At 47.1% G+C, this 20,278-nt stretch overlaps 1 protein-coding gene across 1 annotated transcript in view; it reads left to right on the forward strand.

Moving 5' to 3' along the window:
- The window catches only part of DNAH12 (dynein axonemal heavy chain 12), a 460,368-nt gene that overhangs the window by 371,641 nt on the left and 68,449 nt on the right, over nt 1-20,278 (forward strand). Inside the window, exons 47-50 of the mRNA XM_068114298.2 lie at nt 226-366; nt 890-1,131; nt 1,450-1,597; nt 19,882-20,027. Of these exons, the coding sequence (XP_067970399.2) occupies nt 226-366; nt 890-1,131; nt 1,450-1,597; nt 19,882-20,027 (677 nt within the window). The remainder of the gene's footprint in view (nt 1-225; nt 367-889; nt 1,132-1,449; nt 1,598-19,881; nt 20,028-20,278) is intronic.

Genomic DNA, 20,278 nt, shown 5'->3' on the forward strand with positions numbered 1-20,278 from the left:
GTAAGAAAATGTTTAAAGGGCATTCTGATATCCCAGTCCACCTGGCCAATGGAAATGCATTTATTTCTGCATAATGTTTATTTGACGATCACAATTGTTTGAACATTTTTATTTATATCTCGGCCATTATGAGGCATTGATTTTCATTATATGGCACTTCTATTTTTTTTATTTGTCGTGTGGTTCCTTGGTTGCCTAATTAGTTTCGTGCCATTTTCAAATTAGGAGGCCATTATGCAGAACATACGTACGGAGTACCTTACAAACCCAGACTTTGATCCCACAAAGGTGGCAAAGGCATCCTCAGCTGCAGAAGGGCTCTGTAAATGGATCTGTGCTATGGAAGTTTACAACAGGGTGGCCAAGGTTTGTGGTTTATTCTCTTTCAATAGTTATTACATAAAATATCCACTGAAATGTTTCAGTGTATTGATATGGGAGTCGGTGCCACATTGGCCTGCCGAGTGCGGAGAGAAAAGCGACGCCATCTGTATATGACGTTGCTTTTCTCTCCACACGAAATGGGAAAACTCAGGAGGAATTTCCTCCTCACCATGGATGCCCACCCATGGAGTGCAGACAGTGTACCGCCATCTCCTGTCATCCCCCATCCTGACCCATGATCTTTATTACCCCATTTACACTTCCTAACCCAATCCTGTTACTTGCTGGTTTCAATGTTTCCTCCACTCCCCTCTCTCTTCCTTTCATGTTCATTCATCCCCTTGCCAGTTGTGCCCAATTTTTGCTCCACCACCCAACTGTCAATTTAACTTTCTCTTCCATGAGTCTCACCTTTGTAAAGAAAGAAACCAAGCCAACAAGTGGAACTCATGTAAGCCAACCACCTTCGCCTGAACTCGCCACGTCCCAACTAATTGTACGGCAGGTTGTGGCTCCAAAGAAGGTTCGTCTGGCTGAGGCGGCGGCATCTCATGCGGAAACGATGGAATTGCTCAACGAAAAGCAGAACGAGCTACAAGAAGTCCAGGAGCATGTTGGAAGTCTCAAAAGGACATTTCAGGAGAAAATGGATGAGAAGGCCAAGTTGGAGATGCAGGTGCAACTGTGCGGGGAGAAACTTGAGCGAGCCGAGAAGCTCATCGGAGGCCTCGGAGGAGAGAAATACAGGTATGAAACCAGGCATCATTTGCAGACTCATTGTCCTATAAATGAATCCTTATAATCCCATCTTTATCACAATACTGTGAATGATGCATTTCTTAAACACAACAATATTTCTGTATTGTTTTATATAACTTGATTTTTAAATAAATAAATAAATAATAACAATAACATTCCAGAAAGTTAAATTTTAATTCAATACAAATAAATGTTCAATGTATATTTACTTGATTATATACTTCAATAAATAATTATTCCAAACCTCAAGCTTTTCCATTCACTTAAGCTGTTAACGAATCCAAACTTCAAACGATTTCTCCTAAGGTGGTCAAAAGTGGCCGAGGAGCTGCAGGACACGTACAACAACCTGACAGGTGATGTCCTCATCTCCTCGGGTGTGATCGCCTACCTGGGGGCCTTCACCGCGGCCTTCCGGCAGGAATGTATACACAGTTGGACGAAGCTGTGCAAGGTGTTGAAACGGTCTCATTATCTCCGCCACCGAATGTGCATGGAGGTTGTTTTCACCCCAGTATGTCCGTCTGTGAGCAGGATATCTCGAAAAGTTATGCAGGGATTCGGACGAAAATTTGTTGATACGTTTGGTGTGTGACAAGGACGAATTGATTTTGGTGAAGATCGGGATACGGATAGGAGAATTTTTTAAAATTATTTAAGTGATTCTTCACCAATGGAAGATGGGGGCCAGAAGGGATATATGGCATGATATTTTTAAAAGTTGTGGACGGATTCGGATGAAACTTGGTAGATGAGTTGGTTAGGTGACAATAACAAGCCGATTAGATTTTGGTTCAGATCCAGATGCATATCCAGCCTATCAGTAGGATGGATACAAAATGTAAACTGTTCAGCCGGATGTTCCTGATTTTCCTCGTATTCCTGATTTTCCTTTCATTTTCCCATTATGCTCCAACAAAAATCTGGCATGCACAGTGTATGAATCATCTGTCATTAACAAACTGGCCAGGCTCTACATAGTAATATTTACTCGCATAATACCGCTACAGCACTGTAACAATATCACTCACTACATTCTCATCCCATCGAACTTGAACTTTGTCATCAGACATGATTTCAGGTTGCTGTAATGTCAATAATTTGAGTTCAGTCTTGGAGCAAATAAAAGAGTATCGTTGAGTTTATAGAACTAGCAACGGTACCTGCCCTATGGGCGGGGCTTCAATTGGGAGGGGCCCTATGGGCGGGGCTTCAATTGGGAAGGGACTTACGGGCGGGGCTTCAATTGGGAGGGGCCCTACGGGCGGGGCTTCAATTGTGAGGCCCAAATGAAAAGGTAAAATATCAGAAATTGAAGGCTTTTTTATTTTAAACGATTCATATTGTTACGGTCCGCGGTTAAGGATGTTGTTTGCCGAGCGGAGGCACCGCGGCCTAACAGTTTCCCTGATTCACCCGATTCACGCGACGTTGGCCGTATCGCGCCACAGCAATTCAATATGGAAAAGACTAAAACGACGGATGTGAAGAAAAGGAGGAAGAAGAAGACAAAAGGTTGAAAATACTACTAAATTTATTTACTATGTACAGGCTCAAAGAAACCAAGGAGAAGGAAAGATAATAAAATAATATACAGAAGCTTTTAGAGACACAGTGAAAATACTAGCTTATACAAACATAATTAACTACCCAGGACAGAACAAACAGAAACGGACTCACATGGGGGATTGCAGAGTGGATTGGCTGGAAGGAGAGGGAGGTCCAACGGGTCCGGCAGCACGATCGGCGCGTTGGGCAGCCGCCGTTCCTTCGCGGCCCTGCTCAAAACCGCCGTCCAGGCCCCAAGCGGCTGTTGAGTGTTGTTGCTGCTGTGGACGCTGCTGCTGGCGAGCAAGGCGACGAATAGCAGCTTTGTGCTTTCCTGGATGATCTCCTTTGAACAAGAATCGCTGCTGGATGATCTCTTCTCTTGGACAAGAATCGCTGCTGGATGATCTCCCTTCTCTCTCTTGGACCTTACAACTCCGCAGCTTTCCTCTGATGACTCAGCTCTTTTCATGGACCTCACCACGCAGCTCCGCTCTGGTCACTCTTGCGCGTGCGCTTTTATAACGCCGCCGGTGATTAAGCCGCCGGCCTTCAGGACACGCCCATCGGTGTGCTCACCTCGGCCCTGGTTGGTCGCGCGACCCTCTGGCTCCGCCCTTGATGACGACGGGCGGGCACGCCTTTCTTCCCCAACCCTGCCTCGTGGCCAATGGCGGCAATTGTTGGTTGGCAATGCGAATGGCAATTGACGAAAGGGGAAATGGAGGTTTTTGGGAATGGGAATGAAGGGAATCTATCTTTTTCACTTGGTGCAATGGAGTGTCATGTTAATGGAAGACAAGGCCTTACCCTAAAACACATAATAAAGATATAAACTACTGAACAAGGGTTTTATCGTGTCCTTCAATGTGTGCTTTATGGAATTAACTACCGGGACGCCCTTTTAACCTTTACACAACACTGGAGGCAGGAGGGGCCAGACTCAAGCAATAATTCATACCAATTTCCAATACAATACAACACAATCAAAAAAAATACAATCCTCATATCCGCAACACTGCACCCTCCTCCTCTTGGGCACGGACCGGGCCTATAACTTTAATTTAGTGTGACATGTAGGTGTAGTTCCCTCTACTTTTAACCTGACCCTGAGTGCGACAGTCTTAAAACATCGATAAATATGTCCCGCTGCTCCATTGCACCCTGCCTAACAGACTCACGCCCACAGCTAACCGAATTGCGGAATGGTCTTCAAACTACACACTGACGGTGGGGAGCATTATTTACAATTGACGCTACTTTATTTACAAAACGCAACCCAGGACCTGTGATTATTCTTTCTGGGGGGGGGGGGGGGGGGGGACAGTCTGCTCTGCATCAATGCACCATGAAAGCACCCAAAACGCACCAACACACCCTCAAGCACCAATCGGTGCAGTCACCACAGTTCATCAATAAAAATAACCAAACAACCCCTAACCCTGCAGGTGGTCTCTTGCTCTTCAGCTCCCTCTGCAGGCTATTACTCTCTTCCAGATATTGTCTTTCTTTCATTTTCTTACTGGCGGCCTATTTGCAATAAAACTTGCCCAAACGTGTCCATGTTTATTTATTTTATTTATGGCCCACAGGGCCGACTAGTGTGGTTCACCTGTGGGGCATCGGTGCCCTGTGGCCAAGGTCCGCCAGCAAGATTTCGGGCCCTCATGGCCGGTTCCAGCAGAGGGGCCTTGCCCCAACCCATGGGGTCCATAAGTGGTGCTCGGCCACAGACATGTGGTCCATAATGTGGTGCATCGATGCAGACAGCTGGTTCTGGGAGTCCGGGCGCACAATGGTGGACTCACGCATGCTCCCCTCGGCGCCCAGTGGCGCACAGGTCCTCATGTGGGAGACAAAAGGGGGGAAGACAGATGAGCGAGGGGTAAGGTCACAAGGGTACACATCAAACAAGGCAATGCAAGGCGAAGTGCGTACGGAGAGCGAAGTGAGAAAGCTCGTCCCTACCGTACGTCACCCTCCCCCTCCCCCGCCCCCCCCCCCCCCGTCACCTACTCTACCCTTGCCCTTACCCCATATTTACAAAATCTACACCTTTACAAATCCGTCGCTACCGTCACATCTTCCCCATATTTCCCCTACACCAAATTCGTCTCCACAATCCCTCTATCCAAAATTTGCCATCACCCAATTCATCATCAACCCTCATAAGGAGGAAGAGATGGAACATCAAGGCACAATGACATACCCACGTCATGATGCGTCTCACACTCCAAACATTTGCATCAATAAAAATAATAAAAACCACCTGGCATGGTGTGGAGTACCTGTCACCTCAGGTGAGTGGATGCAGATGGTGCAAGGAGATTTTCATCCTAACTACTTTCTAAATGACATTAACACACTTTATAGTTCGGGAGCGTATGTAATTCCGTGGGATTTTGATGTTTATTTTGTATTCTTTGCGGGAAATCATTAATTATGATGTGAGTAAGGGAAAAAAAATTGGCGCCAATTTTTTCGAGTATGTTTGCATATTTTTTTATGCAAATTAGGTATGACGTCATAATTCTTAATTAAAAATTAAACGATGTAAATTTTCTTTGCAAAATATGATACAAATTTAATTTTGTGGACCCTATGCATAGATTTTAGCGGACATTGTCTGTATTCAGTATCTTATCTATATAATAATAGCGTAAGGACTCGACTTTGTTATCCCTTTTACGCCGCACCCAGTCACCCGATGCCCACGGTACTAATGGATTTACGATCTACGAACCGCGCTCTTTGTTTATCACGTACGTAGACATACTCGAAAAATCGGAATTAGCCGACGTTGGGGCCCAAAAACATCCGATTAACGGCTGATACGATAACCTTGGTTCATGATAACCTTCAAGTGGCTGCATCAATGGTCAATTCAGCATGTCAAGAGCGCAAGTATGACGAATTAGACAACCGACACAAGCAATTACTGGCTGTGGTAGATGTCTCTTTAATGGACAAGCTGAATGAATTTGATGCAAAGATGGAAACAAGTCATCCTACTTTCAAATTTGCCAGAGATTACATGAAATTTGTGGCTTGGATATGGATGTTCATTCGTGCAACACGGGAAGGCAATTGGAAATTGCATCTAGAATCGCTTAGAGCATTGTGTAAGTACTTCTTCACACATGATAGACAAAACTATGCCCGCATGGTTCCACTGTATTTGGCACAGATGGAGAAATTGGAAACAAATGATCCCGATATCTATACAGAATTCATGGCTGGCAACTTCTGCGTCTACAAAAATGAAGTCCCTTTCTGCGCAATAGGCCCAGATCATGGCATTGAACAGGAGAACAAAGTCATGAAGATCTTTGGAGGTTTGAAAGGGCTAACACAGCAACCAGCAGCTATGGCCAGATGGTTTCTGATTGCACCTGAGCTAAGTCGCTTGGTCAATGAAGCTGAACATTTGGTGGGTAAAGTCTCCCAGAGATCAGTAAGGCATCATGATTTGTCAGATGCTAAGTTGGAACGGTATGAGGATAATGTAGGCAAATTGAGAGAGGTGCTGAAAGTGAATGATCCATTCATTATTGAAGATGATGAGCTCATCAACATCGTCACACAAGCGATCATGCCAGAGGTAGTAAAACAGGCAGTAATACAGCGAGATAGTGTTGGAGAAGAGATGTTTGAGAAATTTGTTCAAGAGCGATCTCGCGAGATCTTGGAGACGGCGGCAGGGATTTTCGAAGCTCCACACGGTCTCCACGTTTTTCGAAGTTAAGTCTGTTCACAATTGTATTTTGTCGAAACTGTATTTATCTTTCGGTGTGTGAAGTTATTGTGTGCAACTTTGGTTGTTTCTCGGTGTTTATCTTTCATAAATTGATCGTCTGTTTGCCGTGTCGCGAGCAAGGCCTTGTACAGTGTGCACTGTACAACCTTGAGGCTTTGTTTTTCTCTCAGTGGTCCGTCGTTTGTGATCCAATAACTTTCGTTCTCTGTATTCCCAGTCTTTTCACCCATAGCCTACTTCCTTGTGTAAATCTCAACTCAAAAAAAAAAAAACAAAAAAAAAAAAAAAAAACATTTCCTTCTCTGTTCTCATTCGTTTATTCATTCTTATTCGTTCGTTCGTTCTTCGACCACGTGTTTCTCCCCCATTTCCCCAGATAGTTTTCACTCATTAACCTTCAATGTTTACACTTTCCCCTCAAGTTATGTATTCCGTCATATTTTATAACACCTTTTTCTTCTTCTTCTTTAAAAGGCTGCTTTCGACTTGCTCACCAAATCAATTCATCCCAAAAAAAATATCCATCTCCTATAGTGCCTTTGTTCTACATTCCCTAAACTCTCCTGCACTCCATCCTCCATCCAGCGTCCTTAAACGTATTTTTAACTCGAAGGTCACAAGAAACTCATTTTGCAATAAATGTTCGTTTCCCATAAATCGTACACTTTCAAAAATCCAATCTCACCCCTCCCCTCCAAATCTTCCCCATAACCCCTCCCCTCCAAATCTTCCCCATCACCCCTCCCCTCCAAATCTTCCCCATCACCCATCCCTTTCAAATCTCCCCCCTTGCCCCCTCCCTCCTAAACTACTCCCTCACCCCTCCCCGCCAAGATGCCCCCTCGCCCCTCCCCTCCTAGACTCCTGCCTCACCCCTCCCCTCCAAATCTCCCCCATATCCCATCCCTTTCAAATCCCTCCCCTTGTCCCTTCCCTCCCAAACTCCCCCCTCACCCCTCCCCTTCAAATCTCCCCACCCTCATTGCTTCTCAATTTCCCCCCGCTCACTCCCCCTCCTCAAAGCGTCCTCCCCGCTTCTTCCCCCTTCAAACTCTCACCTCCATCTCCCCCAACCTTCTGCCTCGCTCTTCCCCCTCCTCAAATAACACCTCATTGTGGCTCACCCAATCACCATCAAACCTTTTGTCCGCCCCATCCTTCCCTTTCTCCGAGCTATTCTGAAATCTCTGACACACCTTCAACAGCTCTCCCTACCTCTTCCACCTCTTCCACATCTTACCCTACCCCTCCTCCCCCCTGTTCTGTATCTGATGCTCCCCCTTCCTCTTCATTAACGGTATGGACCTCAAACATCCGGGGCCTTCGTTCAAACTTAACTGATCTCTCCATACAGGTTGCTTCTGTCAAACCAGACGTGATCTGCTTAACAGAAACTTTCCTCCTTTATGATGTCTCTGATTCCATAGTATCTCTCCCGGGCTACTCCCTCCTCCGGTATGATAGACCTGAGCCTCGTCCTGGAGGCGGGGTTGCTATCTTTATCAAAAACTCTCTTCCTCACTCGCCCTGCACTGCACTCTCTCCACCTCACCCCCAGGAATACCTCTGGCTACGGCTTCCCCTTCGCTCCCACCTCTTGTTCATATGTGTGTTGTACCGTCCACCAAACAGTGATGACTCCATCTACATCTCGCTGTCTGATGATATGGACCAACTTCTATCTACTCATCCCAACTCTCTCTTCCTCATATGTGGTGATTTCAACTGTCATCATGCCAGTTGGCTGGGTGTGGGTACCTCTCTCACCAGCCATGGCTCCTCAGCAAAGGACTTCTGCGACTCACTGGGACTGACACAATCTGTCAATTTCCCGACCCGGATCTCAGTCAACGGAACATCTTCTCTTCTGGACTTGGTTATGACTAACTTCCCTGAAAATGTCTGCTGCTCTTCTTCTGCTCCGATCGGATCATCTGATCATGTCCTTGTTAAAGTGGACATCTCTCTGACCATCCTCAGGGAGCCTGCTCAGCGTCGACGAGTCTGGCATTTCACTCAGGCCAACTGGCACGGTCTTCAAGCAGCCATCAATCATCTGGACTGGTCTCCCATCTCTACCACCTCTGACATCAACTCATCCTGGGAATTCTTCCAAAGTAAATTGCTCTCTCTCATGCACAGATTTATCCCATCTCGTCTTCAGTTGTCATACCCTTCCTCCCGTCCATGGTACACGGAATCTTGTGGTGAGGCTGTTGCCCAGAAACAACTTGCCTTCGTCTCCTGGAAAGCAAATCCAACGGAAGGAAATCTCATTTCCTTTCACAAAGCCCGAAACAAGTGTGTGTCCACCCTCAGAAGAGCCAGGAAACAATATCTCTCCGTTCTCAAGACCGAACTCTCTTATCTGTCTCCCTCTTCCAAATCCTGGTGGCGTCTGGTCAAATCCGTTTCTGGTGTTTGTTCCCCCTCCATCCCCTCCCTTACCTCAAACGGCTACACAGCTGACTCCGCACGTGAAAAAGCTGAATGCCTCAACTCTGTGTTTGCCTCTAAATCTTGTGTCCCAAACCCATCCCTCTCTGTACCCACCATACCCAGTCGTACCCTGCTGCTCCTGGACTCCGTGTCCTTTCCTCCTGACAAGGTGGAAAAGTTTCTGTCAACCCTCGACTCTGATTCTGCAACTGGACCCGACGGCATCAGCCCACGGGTCCTAAAATCCTGCTCTGCTGCTCTATCTCACCCTCTCTCTGTTCTCTTCACCCTCTCTTTTGCTCAAGGTCAACTGCCATCTGCTTGGAAATCAGCCAACATCACCGCTTTGCACAAAAAAGGTGCAAAAACAGATCCTAGCAACTACAGACCAATCAGCCTTCTCCCAATTATCAGCAAAGTCATGGAATCCATCATTGCTTCTGATATGAAATCTTTCCTCTTCTCCAATGGCTTGATCTCTGATCATCAATTTGGTTTCAGACAAGGTCACTCTACTCTGGACATGCTGCTTCTGCTGTCTCAACAATGGATGGAGGTCCTCAATGCCAAACAGGAAATTAGAGCTGTCTCCCTCGACATATCACGTGCCTTCGACACGGTCTGGCACCCCGCTCTGCTCACCAAACTCTCCTCCTTTGGTATCCATGGAAATCTCCACGCATGGCTGGCGGACTTCCTCTCTAGTCGTCGTCAACGTGTGGCCCTGAATGGGTTTCTCTCATCTCCTCTTCCTGTTCAGGCTGGAGTTCCCCAAGGCAGTGTTCTGGGCCCCGTGCTTTTTCTGGTCTTCATCAATGATCTCTCTGACTCTCTCGAAAATCCTCTCTATCTCTTTGCTGATGACTCCACTCTCTGCCGCTCCATTCCTCTTCCCTCAGATCGGCAGTCTGCTGCCTCCTCACTCTCTGAAGACCTGGACAAAATCACAGACTGGTCAAACAAGTGGAACATGTCTTTCAATCCTGACAAATCTCACACTCTTACTATGTCTCTCCGAAAAGATCGACTGGACAACCCTCCCATCTACTTTCTCAACAATCCTCTCCAAGAAGTTCTGTCGCTCAAGATTTTGGGTCTCACTATCTGCCATGATCTTTCTTGGGAAAACCACATTTCCAAGCTGGCCTCCAAAGCCAGTCGCCGACTGGGCATCCTCCGTCGTGCGAAGTCCTTCCTCGGCACACCTGAGCTCCTCACCACATACAAGGCTTTCATCCGCAGCTCAATGGAATACTGTTCTCCACTATGGGCCGGTGCTCCTGCCTCACACCTAGCTCGGCTTCACGCTGTTGAAACCAAAGCTTTCAGAATTATTGGAATCTCCCGCGATGAAGCTATCTCTGAGGGCCTTTCACTCACTCACCGCAGGCAGGTAGGTGGTCTTTCTGTCTTCTACCGACTCCTCTCCGGCCTTGCACCCCCAGCTCTCTCTGTGCTCTGTCCCCCAAATATTCCTACAGGTCGCACAAGATCTGCCAGCAACCCTCTGATGGTTAAACTGCCGAAATCTCGGCTCTCCGCTCACCTTCACTCTTTCATTCCTCTTTTCTCCCGCCTCTGGAACAAACTCCCTCACTCCCTTCAATCCCACTCCTCCCTCCAGGTCTTTAAAACAGCTGTTCACCACCATCTCTTATCTTCCCCCATCCAAAACCTTGATCTTTTCTACCCCCGCTAATTCACCCCAGATCCACCTTGTTTGAAATTCCAACTTCTTTCCTGGAAGTCCTGGCAGTGTCCATATGTTTTATACCTCTCCCACTGCCCCCTTCCCACGCCCCCCCCCCCCCAAAGCCCTCGCCCTCTCTCAGATCTCTCGATGTCTCCATGTCTCTCGGTCCCTGCTCTCAAATGTTGTGTTTGTGTCCTTCCCCCTCTCTCCCCATCTTGTCTACCGCTCCCTATGTTATATGTTTTATGTGTCGGTTTGTCTTTCTGTGTGATTAATGTTCGCTCTTTCACGAGCCTCGATATTGTATACAAAAAAAAAAAAAAAAAAAAAAAAAGAGCGTCTTGTAAACCTAGAGCTGAATATCCGGAGTCCTATGAAGAAGGCAAATCTCAAGACTTGGAAGACAGCAAGAATGGTTAAGAAGAGCAAGAAAGCTGTCGCTGTTACAGCAATTAAGAATGAAAGAGCACTGTTCGCCCGCTTCCTTGTTGTGATACTGTCACGGCCAGATATTGACCTGAAGGAGAGCATCAGTGAGTTTGAGTTTGCAGAATATCCTCATTCACTCTTCACTTTTGATGGTATCTTGCGGTCTTGTGTTGCCAAAAGTAAGCTGATGACTATCTTGGAACGTTTGCCTGACCAACAGCAGCTTGTTGTTGCACAAGGAGAGCAAACACAGCATGGCAGAGTCACAATCATTGATGGAATGGCCGTGGTCCAGTCAATGGGGAAACCTACATGGGTGAAAACTTGCTACGATCTCGCCAATCACTTTTTGCATGTCCTCGATTGCAAATCTCAAGGATTTCATGAAGTTCATGTCGTTTTTGACCGATATGACATTCCTAACTCCCTGAAGGAAAGAACACGCAATTTGCGCCTAGGAGATCATAGAAGCCTTGCTTACAATATCTCCGATGAGGCAATCATTGAAAAGGTGACGCTAAAGCAACTGCTGAACAACCAAGACAACAAGCAAAGACTCACTCTCTATCTAGCATCACACATCTTGAAGCATCGCAAGGAATCTGAGAAGATATATGTGACAACACTCAGTGAGGAATGCAAATCAAACAAGCTCATATTAGATCATCTGAACAGTACACAAGAGGAGGCAGATACAAGAATGCTACTTCATGCTCTTGACGCTTCGCAGAGGGGGGCCACGTCGATCTGCATTCAGAGTCCGGATACAAATGTGTTAGTTCTCGCCTTGTGGTGCTACAAGGACTTGTGTCCTGCAACATCGATGCTTGTTGGAACAGGTGGTCTATGGCGAACTATTGATTTAGGTCCTATATATGATGCCCTGGGCAGTCAGAAAGCTTCTGCACTCCCTGGCTTCCACGTCTTAAGTGGTTGTGACCAGACTGGCACATTCTGCGGGAAATCAAAAATTTCCTGCTGGAATACACTGCAGAAAGCCGATGGTGATATTGTTAGAGCATTTGGCAACCTTGGAAACACTCCAAGCATACAGGAAGATGACGTCAGTGAATTGGAGCGCTACGTATGTCAACTCTACATTCCTGGCACAACAATCTCTTCTGTGAACGAGATGCGTTGGTTCCTCTTCAGTAAGCGCCAGTACACAGATGAGAAATTGCCCCCTATAAAGGCCACCCTAGTACAGAAGATCAACAGAGCAAATTATGTCACCATGATATGGAAACAATGCGGCACTGCATCTTCAACTCTACCTCCACCAACTTCTCATGGATGGCGTCTGGAAGGTGACCGGCTTCTTCCCGTACCAACAACAGTTTTGCCAGCACCTCAGGCTGTGCTTCAACTAGTCAAATGTGGATGTAAAGGAAGTTGCTCTACGATGATCTGCTCATGTCGGAAGCACAATCTCAAATGCATCACAGATATGTGTACCTGCGAAGTAGCTTGTGAGAACAAAATTGTTAACATACATACTGCAGGTGACGACAGTGACGACGATGATGATGTTCTTGAAACGTAGCTCATGCGGTCAGCTCCAGATATGTCCATGTACTTATTTTTGGTTTCCTTGTTTTAAAACCATTTCATGTATAATGGCATTATTGCATACATCAAATGCATGGTGAACACTATATTACTATGACATCATAACTAATTTGCATATGATGGTTTGATAGGTCCCCTTGAATATAATGAAGATATATTGAAAACCCCAGCACAAGACTTTAGTAACAAAAGCAAAGGAAATACCTTTATGTAAACGGAAGCATGAACATTTTCCATAGGCTTTTAAAAGGTATGACATATCATACTTGAATAGAAAGCAAAACGATGATTGAGACATGCTTTTTTCCTAGTTTATGCGATAAATATTAAACTAGAGGTATTGACACCATAATGTATGTATGAGAGCAGGAAAATTTAAAATAGCATTGTAGATGACAGCCAAAATGCTAATTTTTGCATTTTTTATGTGTATTCTATGGCGTCATAGTTCATATGCACAAAAAGGCGGGAAAAAGTGTTCGAAAAAATTGGCGCCAATGTTTTTTTGATTCAGTGGTCATCGTAGATTAGATTCCAATAGAAATTAGGAAATAAACATGAACGGCTCACGGGAGCCATTTTGGAGACATACGGCCCTGCACTATTACACTACCCAGGGTCTTTCCCTGCCAATCCATTGGCCAACTTACACTATGGGTTCTAAAAACCAATTCCCATTGACCAAACTGTGGTGCTTCTCAATTTGGGGTCTCACTCCCCCGATTCATCTCCCGGTGCCCCTGCACAATTTCTGGGCTGAGACGTGTAGCTCTCCCAGCAGGTCTACCCACCTGCACACCTCCACCACTGTAGTTGCCACCCGAGCTTACCTAGCTCCTCACCCTAACCTAACTAACTGGGGAAGGCCCCTCCTGGCTCTGTCACCCCTTGGTGCCCTCTGGCACTGGGCTACCCGGGTCCGTCCTCCGGATCCTCGGGCCCCATCCACAACTACCGGCTCCCAGAGCCCACCTGCGGCCTCACCTGGCCGACATCCTCACAGTGGTGGAGTGCCCAAACCAACTACACACACTAACAGGCTACACGCCCAGCCATTTCCACAACACTAATGCACCCATCCAAATACCATTCTTTCACCCGCACCACAGATGCCAATATCCAACCACAATTTACCTGTTCCCACTACCTAACACTTACACTACCCGCCCCGGGTATTCGTGATGGGGGTCCATCCTTCCCCCATTCACACCTTCGCACCATCCACTCCACTCCATAGTTTCCACCATACTCACTCCACGACCATCCATTCCAATACTCCATATACTCCAGACCATTTATTCCATACACCTGTTCTCCATTCACCTGTAGTTGCACACCTGTGCAATCATACCTGGTGCCACCTGCACCCTCCTTCCTTCCTGGACCATTTGGTCAGCACAACTCACAATCACCTTCTCTCACTCATACACTGCTCCATACCCCTGTTCAGTTGCACACCTGTGCAATCACACCTGTTCCTTACACACTTTTCACAATACACTTCCAATCCTCAAACACACGGCATCATCTCATCTAACTACTCCCCTCTGAAACTTGCGCTTCCCAGTCGCCCCTTTAAACTATTGCGCTCCCACGTCATTATCATCCACACTAATCTATCTGCGTCCCCACTACCGGTATCATTGTCACTACCTAATCTTAACGTTACCTAAGGTCATCTCTCTAGATCCCTACACACGATATATCCTAACCCTCCCAGGCCAGTTTTCACTGCCATCAACCCCATACATCTAGTGCTCCTTTGCCCCCGCTGTGAGGGATGGTGGGTTGGCCATCCCATCACATGGGGCATCTCCCACTAGCAATTTAGCACATCAAATTCCAACAAATCAAAAATTTGCCAATCACTCTACCAATCATCACTCTGCCAATCCTTTGCCAATCATCAAATTTTGTTTTTCAAATTTCGGGTCCAGACCACTATCCTCGTCACATGTCTACTCACTAGTGCCTCTCGGTGCGCCAATTCACTTCTAAAGCTCGGCTTCGCATGGCCGAGCAATGAATGCGGGTTGCTTGGTGCCGGCGGCTGGATGCGTCCGACATTCGGTGCAGGGAAGGAGGTTTACCCGGGCCGAGATCCCATGCACCACCTCGGCACAGAGCCGTCCAATGTCCCGATCTCGACCTGCCGGAACATCTCAACCAAAAGGGGTCGCCATGACGACCCTTCCTATTGGGCTGCCCGCTCCGCCTAGTGGAGCACGGACGCGGTCGTTCCGAGCGAGGCCCAGCGTGGATCGCGTACGGCGGTTCTTTCGAAACCGCCGTGGTTCAGATCCCCGCTGGTCCTCGCGGCACGCGAAGCTGCTCGGCACGCACCGAGGGCCCGATTCGGCTAAATGTCGTTCAAACCGCTAACCCGGTTACCGTCGATGCTTCACCGGCATGCTCACACGCATACGCTACCCCTTTCACCCTCACCGAGCTCGGTGTTCCAACGCCACCCGTACACCCCGCGTACTTCGCTATTGCACTCGTTCTTTCGCTCACAGACTTGGTCACACACCTGACCACCGAACACTTTGGCACACACTCGTCGTTCGCACACCTCACCAACACACCTCTTCGCGCCCCCTCCTCGGTCACCTCCTCTGTGACAATCACAGGTGTGCTCTCACTCGCACACCCAACCACGTGCCTTACTACCAGTTCCAGCGTGCATTCCCATACGCGTTCTACCATTCCAGGTGTGCATCCTTCCATTCCAGGTGTACATCCTCTCTCACCTGCTACAACCAACTTACGCTCCGTGTCACTCTTACTACTCTCATCTCCACACTCGGTCACGCACTCACCCTTACTCTCGACAGCGCACTCTTTCCTCATGCACCCGTCCGTTACACACCTTTCTCGCACATACTCTTGCACACACTCTCTCGTTACTTCCTCCGTAACACTCACCACAGGCGTGCATCCTTCCTTACTTTTGACAGCGCACTCTTTCCTCATGCACCTGTCCGTTACACACCTTTCTCGCGCATCCTCTTGCGCACTCTCCCGTTACATCCTCTGTAACACTCACCACAGGTGTACACTCTCTCGTTACATCCTCTGTAACACTCCCCACTACGCGCTTCCATGTGCTCCCTCGCACATGCGCTACGACCGACTCACTCTCGACAGCACACTCACTCCTTGGCGCGCACTTTTTCCTCACATACCCCAGAGTCGGACATTCTCGCACACCTCCTCCTTCGCACACCGTACCTGTCGCACACTTCACCAACGGCCTCTCACGAACACCCGGGTCCAAATCAACCCCCAAGCCGACTGAAGCTCCCCTCACATCATATACATTTCCACGTATATTGCCACTCACCTCGGCACCTCGTCTCCGTACCTCCTTCACCACCTGCAAACTCTTTATTTGGTTAGTGAGCACACCATTATGAGTTGAGCACCGACTTTGCACATATTCCATCACCTTCTCCTGTATTTCTCTCTTAGTTTCTGTCCGTCTCTTCTTAATTTCACTCACCCTTACTTTTGCTTCCTCTAACTTTTGCTTCACCTCTTTTATTTCCCGGTGCGTCTCCTCTATCTCGTCCTCTAAGGCTACCTTGACCATCTCTATGTGCGTCCTCACCTCCCGGTCCTTCGTCTCCATTACTTCTGTCACCTCTTCCAACCTCGTTGTCAGTCCCTCACGTACCATCTGACATTGCCTCTTCGTTGCTATCAAGTCGTCCTTGATGTCTCTTTGTGTCGCTTTTAACCCTCCTAGTACCGCAGTGTTCTTTTGTACCTGCTCCACTAACTCCGTTTGTCCCACCGTCAGCTGTTCCACCTCCTCCGTCAGGTCCTCTATGCCCCCTTGTAACTTTGCCGTCCCATTTCTCACCTCTTTCTCTATACGCTTTTCGCCTCACTTTACCTCCTCGCGTACCCCCGAGACCTCCTCACTTACACCTTGTCATATCTCCTCTTTCATCTCCTCCATCTCTTTTGTAGATGCCACCCTCATCTGTCCCAATTCATCCCTCTGAGCATCCAATTTACTTTCTAACCCGATTTTCACTCCTCTATCTGGTTCCCCATCTGTTCGATTTCCCGGGCGGATTGCTCCCCCATTGCCCGCAATTTGTCTTCCATCCTATTTTCTAGCCCCCTTAACCCATTTTTCACCCCTTCTATCTGATTCTCCTGGGCAGCCATTCTATTTTCCACCCCCGTTAACCCATGTTTCACCCCCTCTATCCCATTGTCTAATCCCTCAAATTTCTTGTCTAACCCCTCAAATTTCTTGTCTAAACCCTCAACGGTACCCCTCATTGCCCCCATTTGGCCCCCCATTTCTCCCATTTTGCCCCCCATTTCTCCCATACTGTTTTTCAAACTTCCAATTTGGTCTCCCAATTGCTCACTATTCTTGTCCATAAGGGCCTTCATTTGCATCATAAAAAGATTCAAATCCACCGGTGGCGCTGCTACGGTCACGGGCACGGTCGCCATGGCCATGTGCGAAGCGCCATTTTGCACGCCCATAACCTCGTGCGCGAGAGCGCCATTTTGCGCGCCTGAAACCTCCTCAACCACCTCCTCAATTTCCTTCCTCTGGTCCTGGGTTACCCCTAACCCCTCTTCTAGCTCACCCACCTGCATCCGATCGCCTTGACCAGCAATGGCGCGATTTCAAAATTCGGGTTTTTCTTCAAAAACAAAACAATTTCCAGCAGCTCGTAATTTTGAGCGCGTTACGCACGCTTCGGGTCCGACCCTGCTCCCGACACCAATTGTTACCGCCAATTGTACAATTGTGTCCAAAATTTGGGCTAAATAAATTTAGTCCCAGGTCCGAATCCGACACTCCTGACACCAATTGTTATGGTCCGCGGTTAAGGATGTTGTTTGCCGAGCGGGGGCACCGCGGCCTAACAGTTTCCCCGATTCACCCGATTCACCCGACGTTGGCCGTATCGCGCCACAGCTATTCAATATGGAAAAGACTAAAACGACGGATGTGAAGAAAAGGAAGAAGAAGAAGACAAAAGGGTGAAAATACTACTAAATTTATTTACTATGTACAGGCTCAAAGAAACCAAGGAGATGGAAAGATAATAAAATAATATACAGAAGCTTTTAGAGACACAGTGAAAACACTAGCTTATACAAACTTAATTAACTACCCAGGACAGAACAAACAGAAACGGACTCACACGGGGGATTGCAGAGTGGATTGGCTGGAAGGAGAGGGAGGTCCAACGGGTCCGGCAGCACGATCGGCGCGTTGGGCAGCCGCCGTTCCTTCGCGCCCTGCTCAAAACCGCCGTCCAGGCCCCAAGCGGCTGTTGAGTGTTGTTGCTGCTGTGGACGCTGCTGTTGGTGAGCAAGGCGACGAATAGCAGCTTTGTGCTTTCCTGGATGATCTCCTTTGAACAAGAATCGCTGCTGGATGATCTCTTCTCTTGGACAAGAATCGCTGCTGGATGATCTCCCTTCTCTCTCTTGGACCTTACAACTCCGCAGCTTTCCTCTGACGACTCAGCTCTTTTCATGGACCTCACCACGCAGCTCCGCTCTGGTCACTCTTGCGCGCGCGCTTTTATAACGCCGCCGGCGATTAAGCCGCCGGCCTTCAGGACACGCCCATCGGTGTGCTCACCTCGGCCCTGGTTGGTCGCGCGACCCTCTGGCTCCGCCCTTGATGACGACGGGCGGGCATGCCTTTCTTCCCCAACCCTGCCTCGTGGCCAATGGCGGCAATTGTTGGTTGGCAATGCGAATGGCAATTGACGAAAGGGGAAATGGAGGTTTTTGGGAATGGGAATGAAGGGAATCTATCTTTTTCACTTGGTGCAATGGAGTGTCATGTTAATGGAAGACAAGGCCTTACCCTAAAACACATAATAAAGATATAAACTACTGAACAAGGGTTTTATCGTGTCCTTCAATGTGTGCTTTATGGAATTAACTACCGGGACGCCCTTTTAACCTTTACACAACACTGGAGGCAGGAGGGGCCAGACTCAAGCAATAATTCATACCAATTTCCAATACAATACAACACAATCAAAAAAATACAATCCTCATATCCGCAACAATATAAACATCCGTTAAATCATATCACATGCAAATCATCAAAATCTAAATAGTATTTGTAGAATTTCAATAAAAGCCACATCACTGTTCATATCGGTAAATATTATTCCATCGTGTTCCAAAAAACTGGAAAATTGGAAAAAACAATATAGCATATTTTACTCCAGGGGGTCCCAGGATTACCCACCCAAAATATCATTGCGATCGGTTCAGCCGTTTTTGTGGTACCTGGGAACAGACAGACAGACAGACATTTGGTGAATTATAGTAAGATAAATATTATTCCATCGTGTTTGGAAAAACTGGAAAATTGGAAATTGGAAATTGGAAAAATTAGGGGAAAAAATTGGAAAAAAATGTAGCCTATTTTACTCCACGGGGTCCCAGGATTACCTACACAAAAGTTCGCTGTGATCGGTTCAGCCCTTTTTGTGGTACCTGGGAACAGACAGACAGACAGACGGACATTTGGTGAATTGTAGTAAGATACAAAAAAATACAAATTCACGCCAAGGGACTCTCTTCAGTATTTCCTTAAATTTGCATTTAACTTGGTACATGAGTATGAGGACTTCCATGATGTCAGTCTTTTTTTAGATGAAAAGTTCTGTTTTGAAATTTTCTGTTGCTATACAACAACAACAACAACAACATGCATTTTAAGGCCGTTTTCCCTGCTAGAGTGGGGGTTAGCCTTGCGGTCCCCATGACAATCTTCTCCATTTTGCCCTATTTTCTGCATCTCCCCTTGTTAACCCCCTTGCCTGCATTTCTTCTTCGACCATCTTTAGCCAAGTCTTTCTCGGTCTTCCCCGTCCTCTACTTCCTTCGACATTCATTTCCATCACTCTTCTCAACCAGTCACTTTCATCCTTCCTCAACACATGACCAAACCATCTCAACCTGTTCCTCTTCACAGCATCAATCACAGGCTCTATTCCCATCATCTTTCGCAATTCATCATTTGTCTTCCTCTCTCTCACCGATACTCCGCACATCCACCGAACCATTCGAATTTCCACCCTTTCCAGCCTTCGTTGCTGCTCTACGTTCATTACCCATGTCTCGCTCCCATAAATCATAACACTTCTCACACATGCAGCATACACCTTTCCCTTCAGCTTCAACGACACTCCCCTCCTCATCAGCACGCCACTCAGTTCCCGAAACTTCTTCCATGCACATCTCACTCTAGCAACCGTTGCCGTGTTGCTCTAAAGTACAGTTTTGCCATTTTCAGGAAAAGAAGATTTCTTGCTCAAATGAATTTTCTCTGAGTAAGACTCTTGGTGAACCCATCAAGATTCGAGAGTGGAACATCGCGGGCCTGCCCACAGACAGCTTTTCCATCGATAATGGCGTCATTGTCCATAACTCGAGGCGCTGGTAAGAAAACGTGTGTGTGTGTGTGTGTGTGTGTGTTTGTTTTGTGATGCGGGAAGAATTAAGCAAGACACAGGATGATGGTTGATACTTACTGTATTCGAATATGCAGGTAATAAAATAACCCTAAAATAAACAGAAATACTATTCAGCAGAGATACCTCGCAGGTAGCAAATTAAATACCTCAAGCAATCGATGGAATGATACTTTAACAATGATTGCAGCAATTTCCAGCTACTGGATCGCCGCAATT

The sequence above is a fragment of the Myxine glutinosa genome, chromosome 4, assembly GCF_964187855.1.
Source record: "Myxine glutinosa chromosome 4, kmMyxGlut1.1, whole genome shotgun sequence".
In the NCBI taxonomy this organism is placed as follows: Eukaryota; Metazoa; Chordata; class Myxini; order Myxiniformes; family Myxinidae; genus Myxine; species Myxine glutinosa.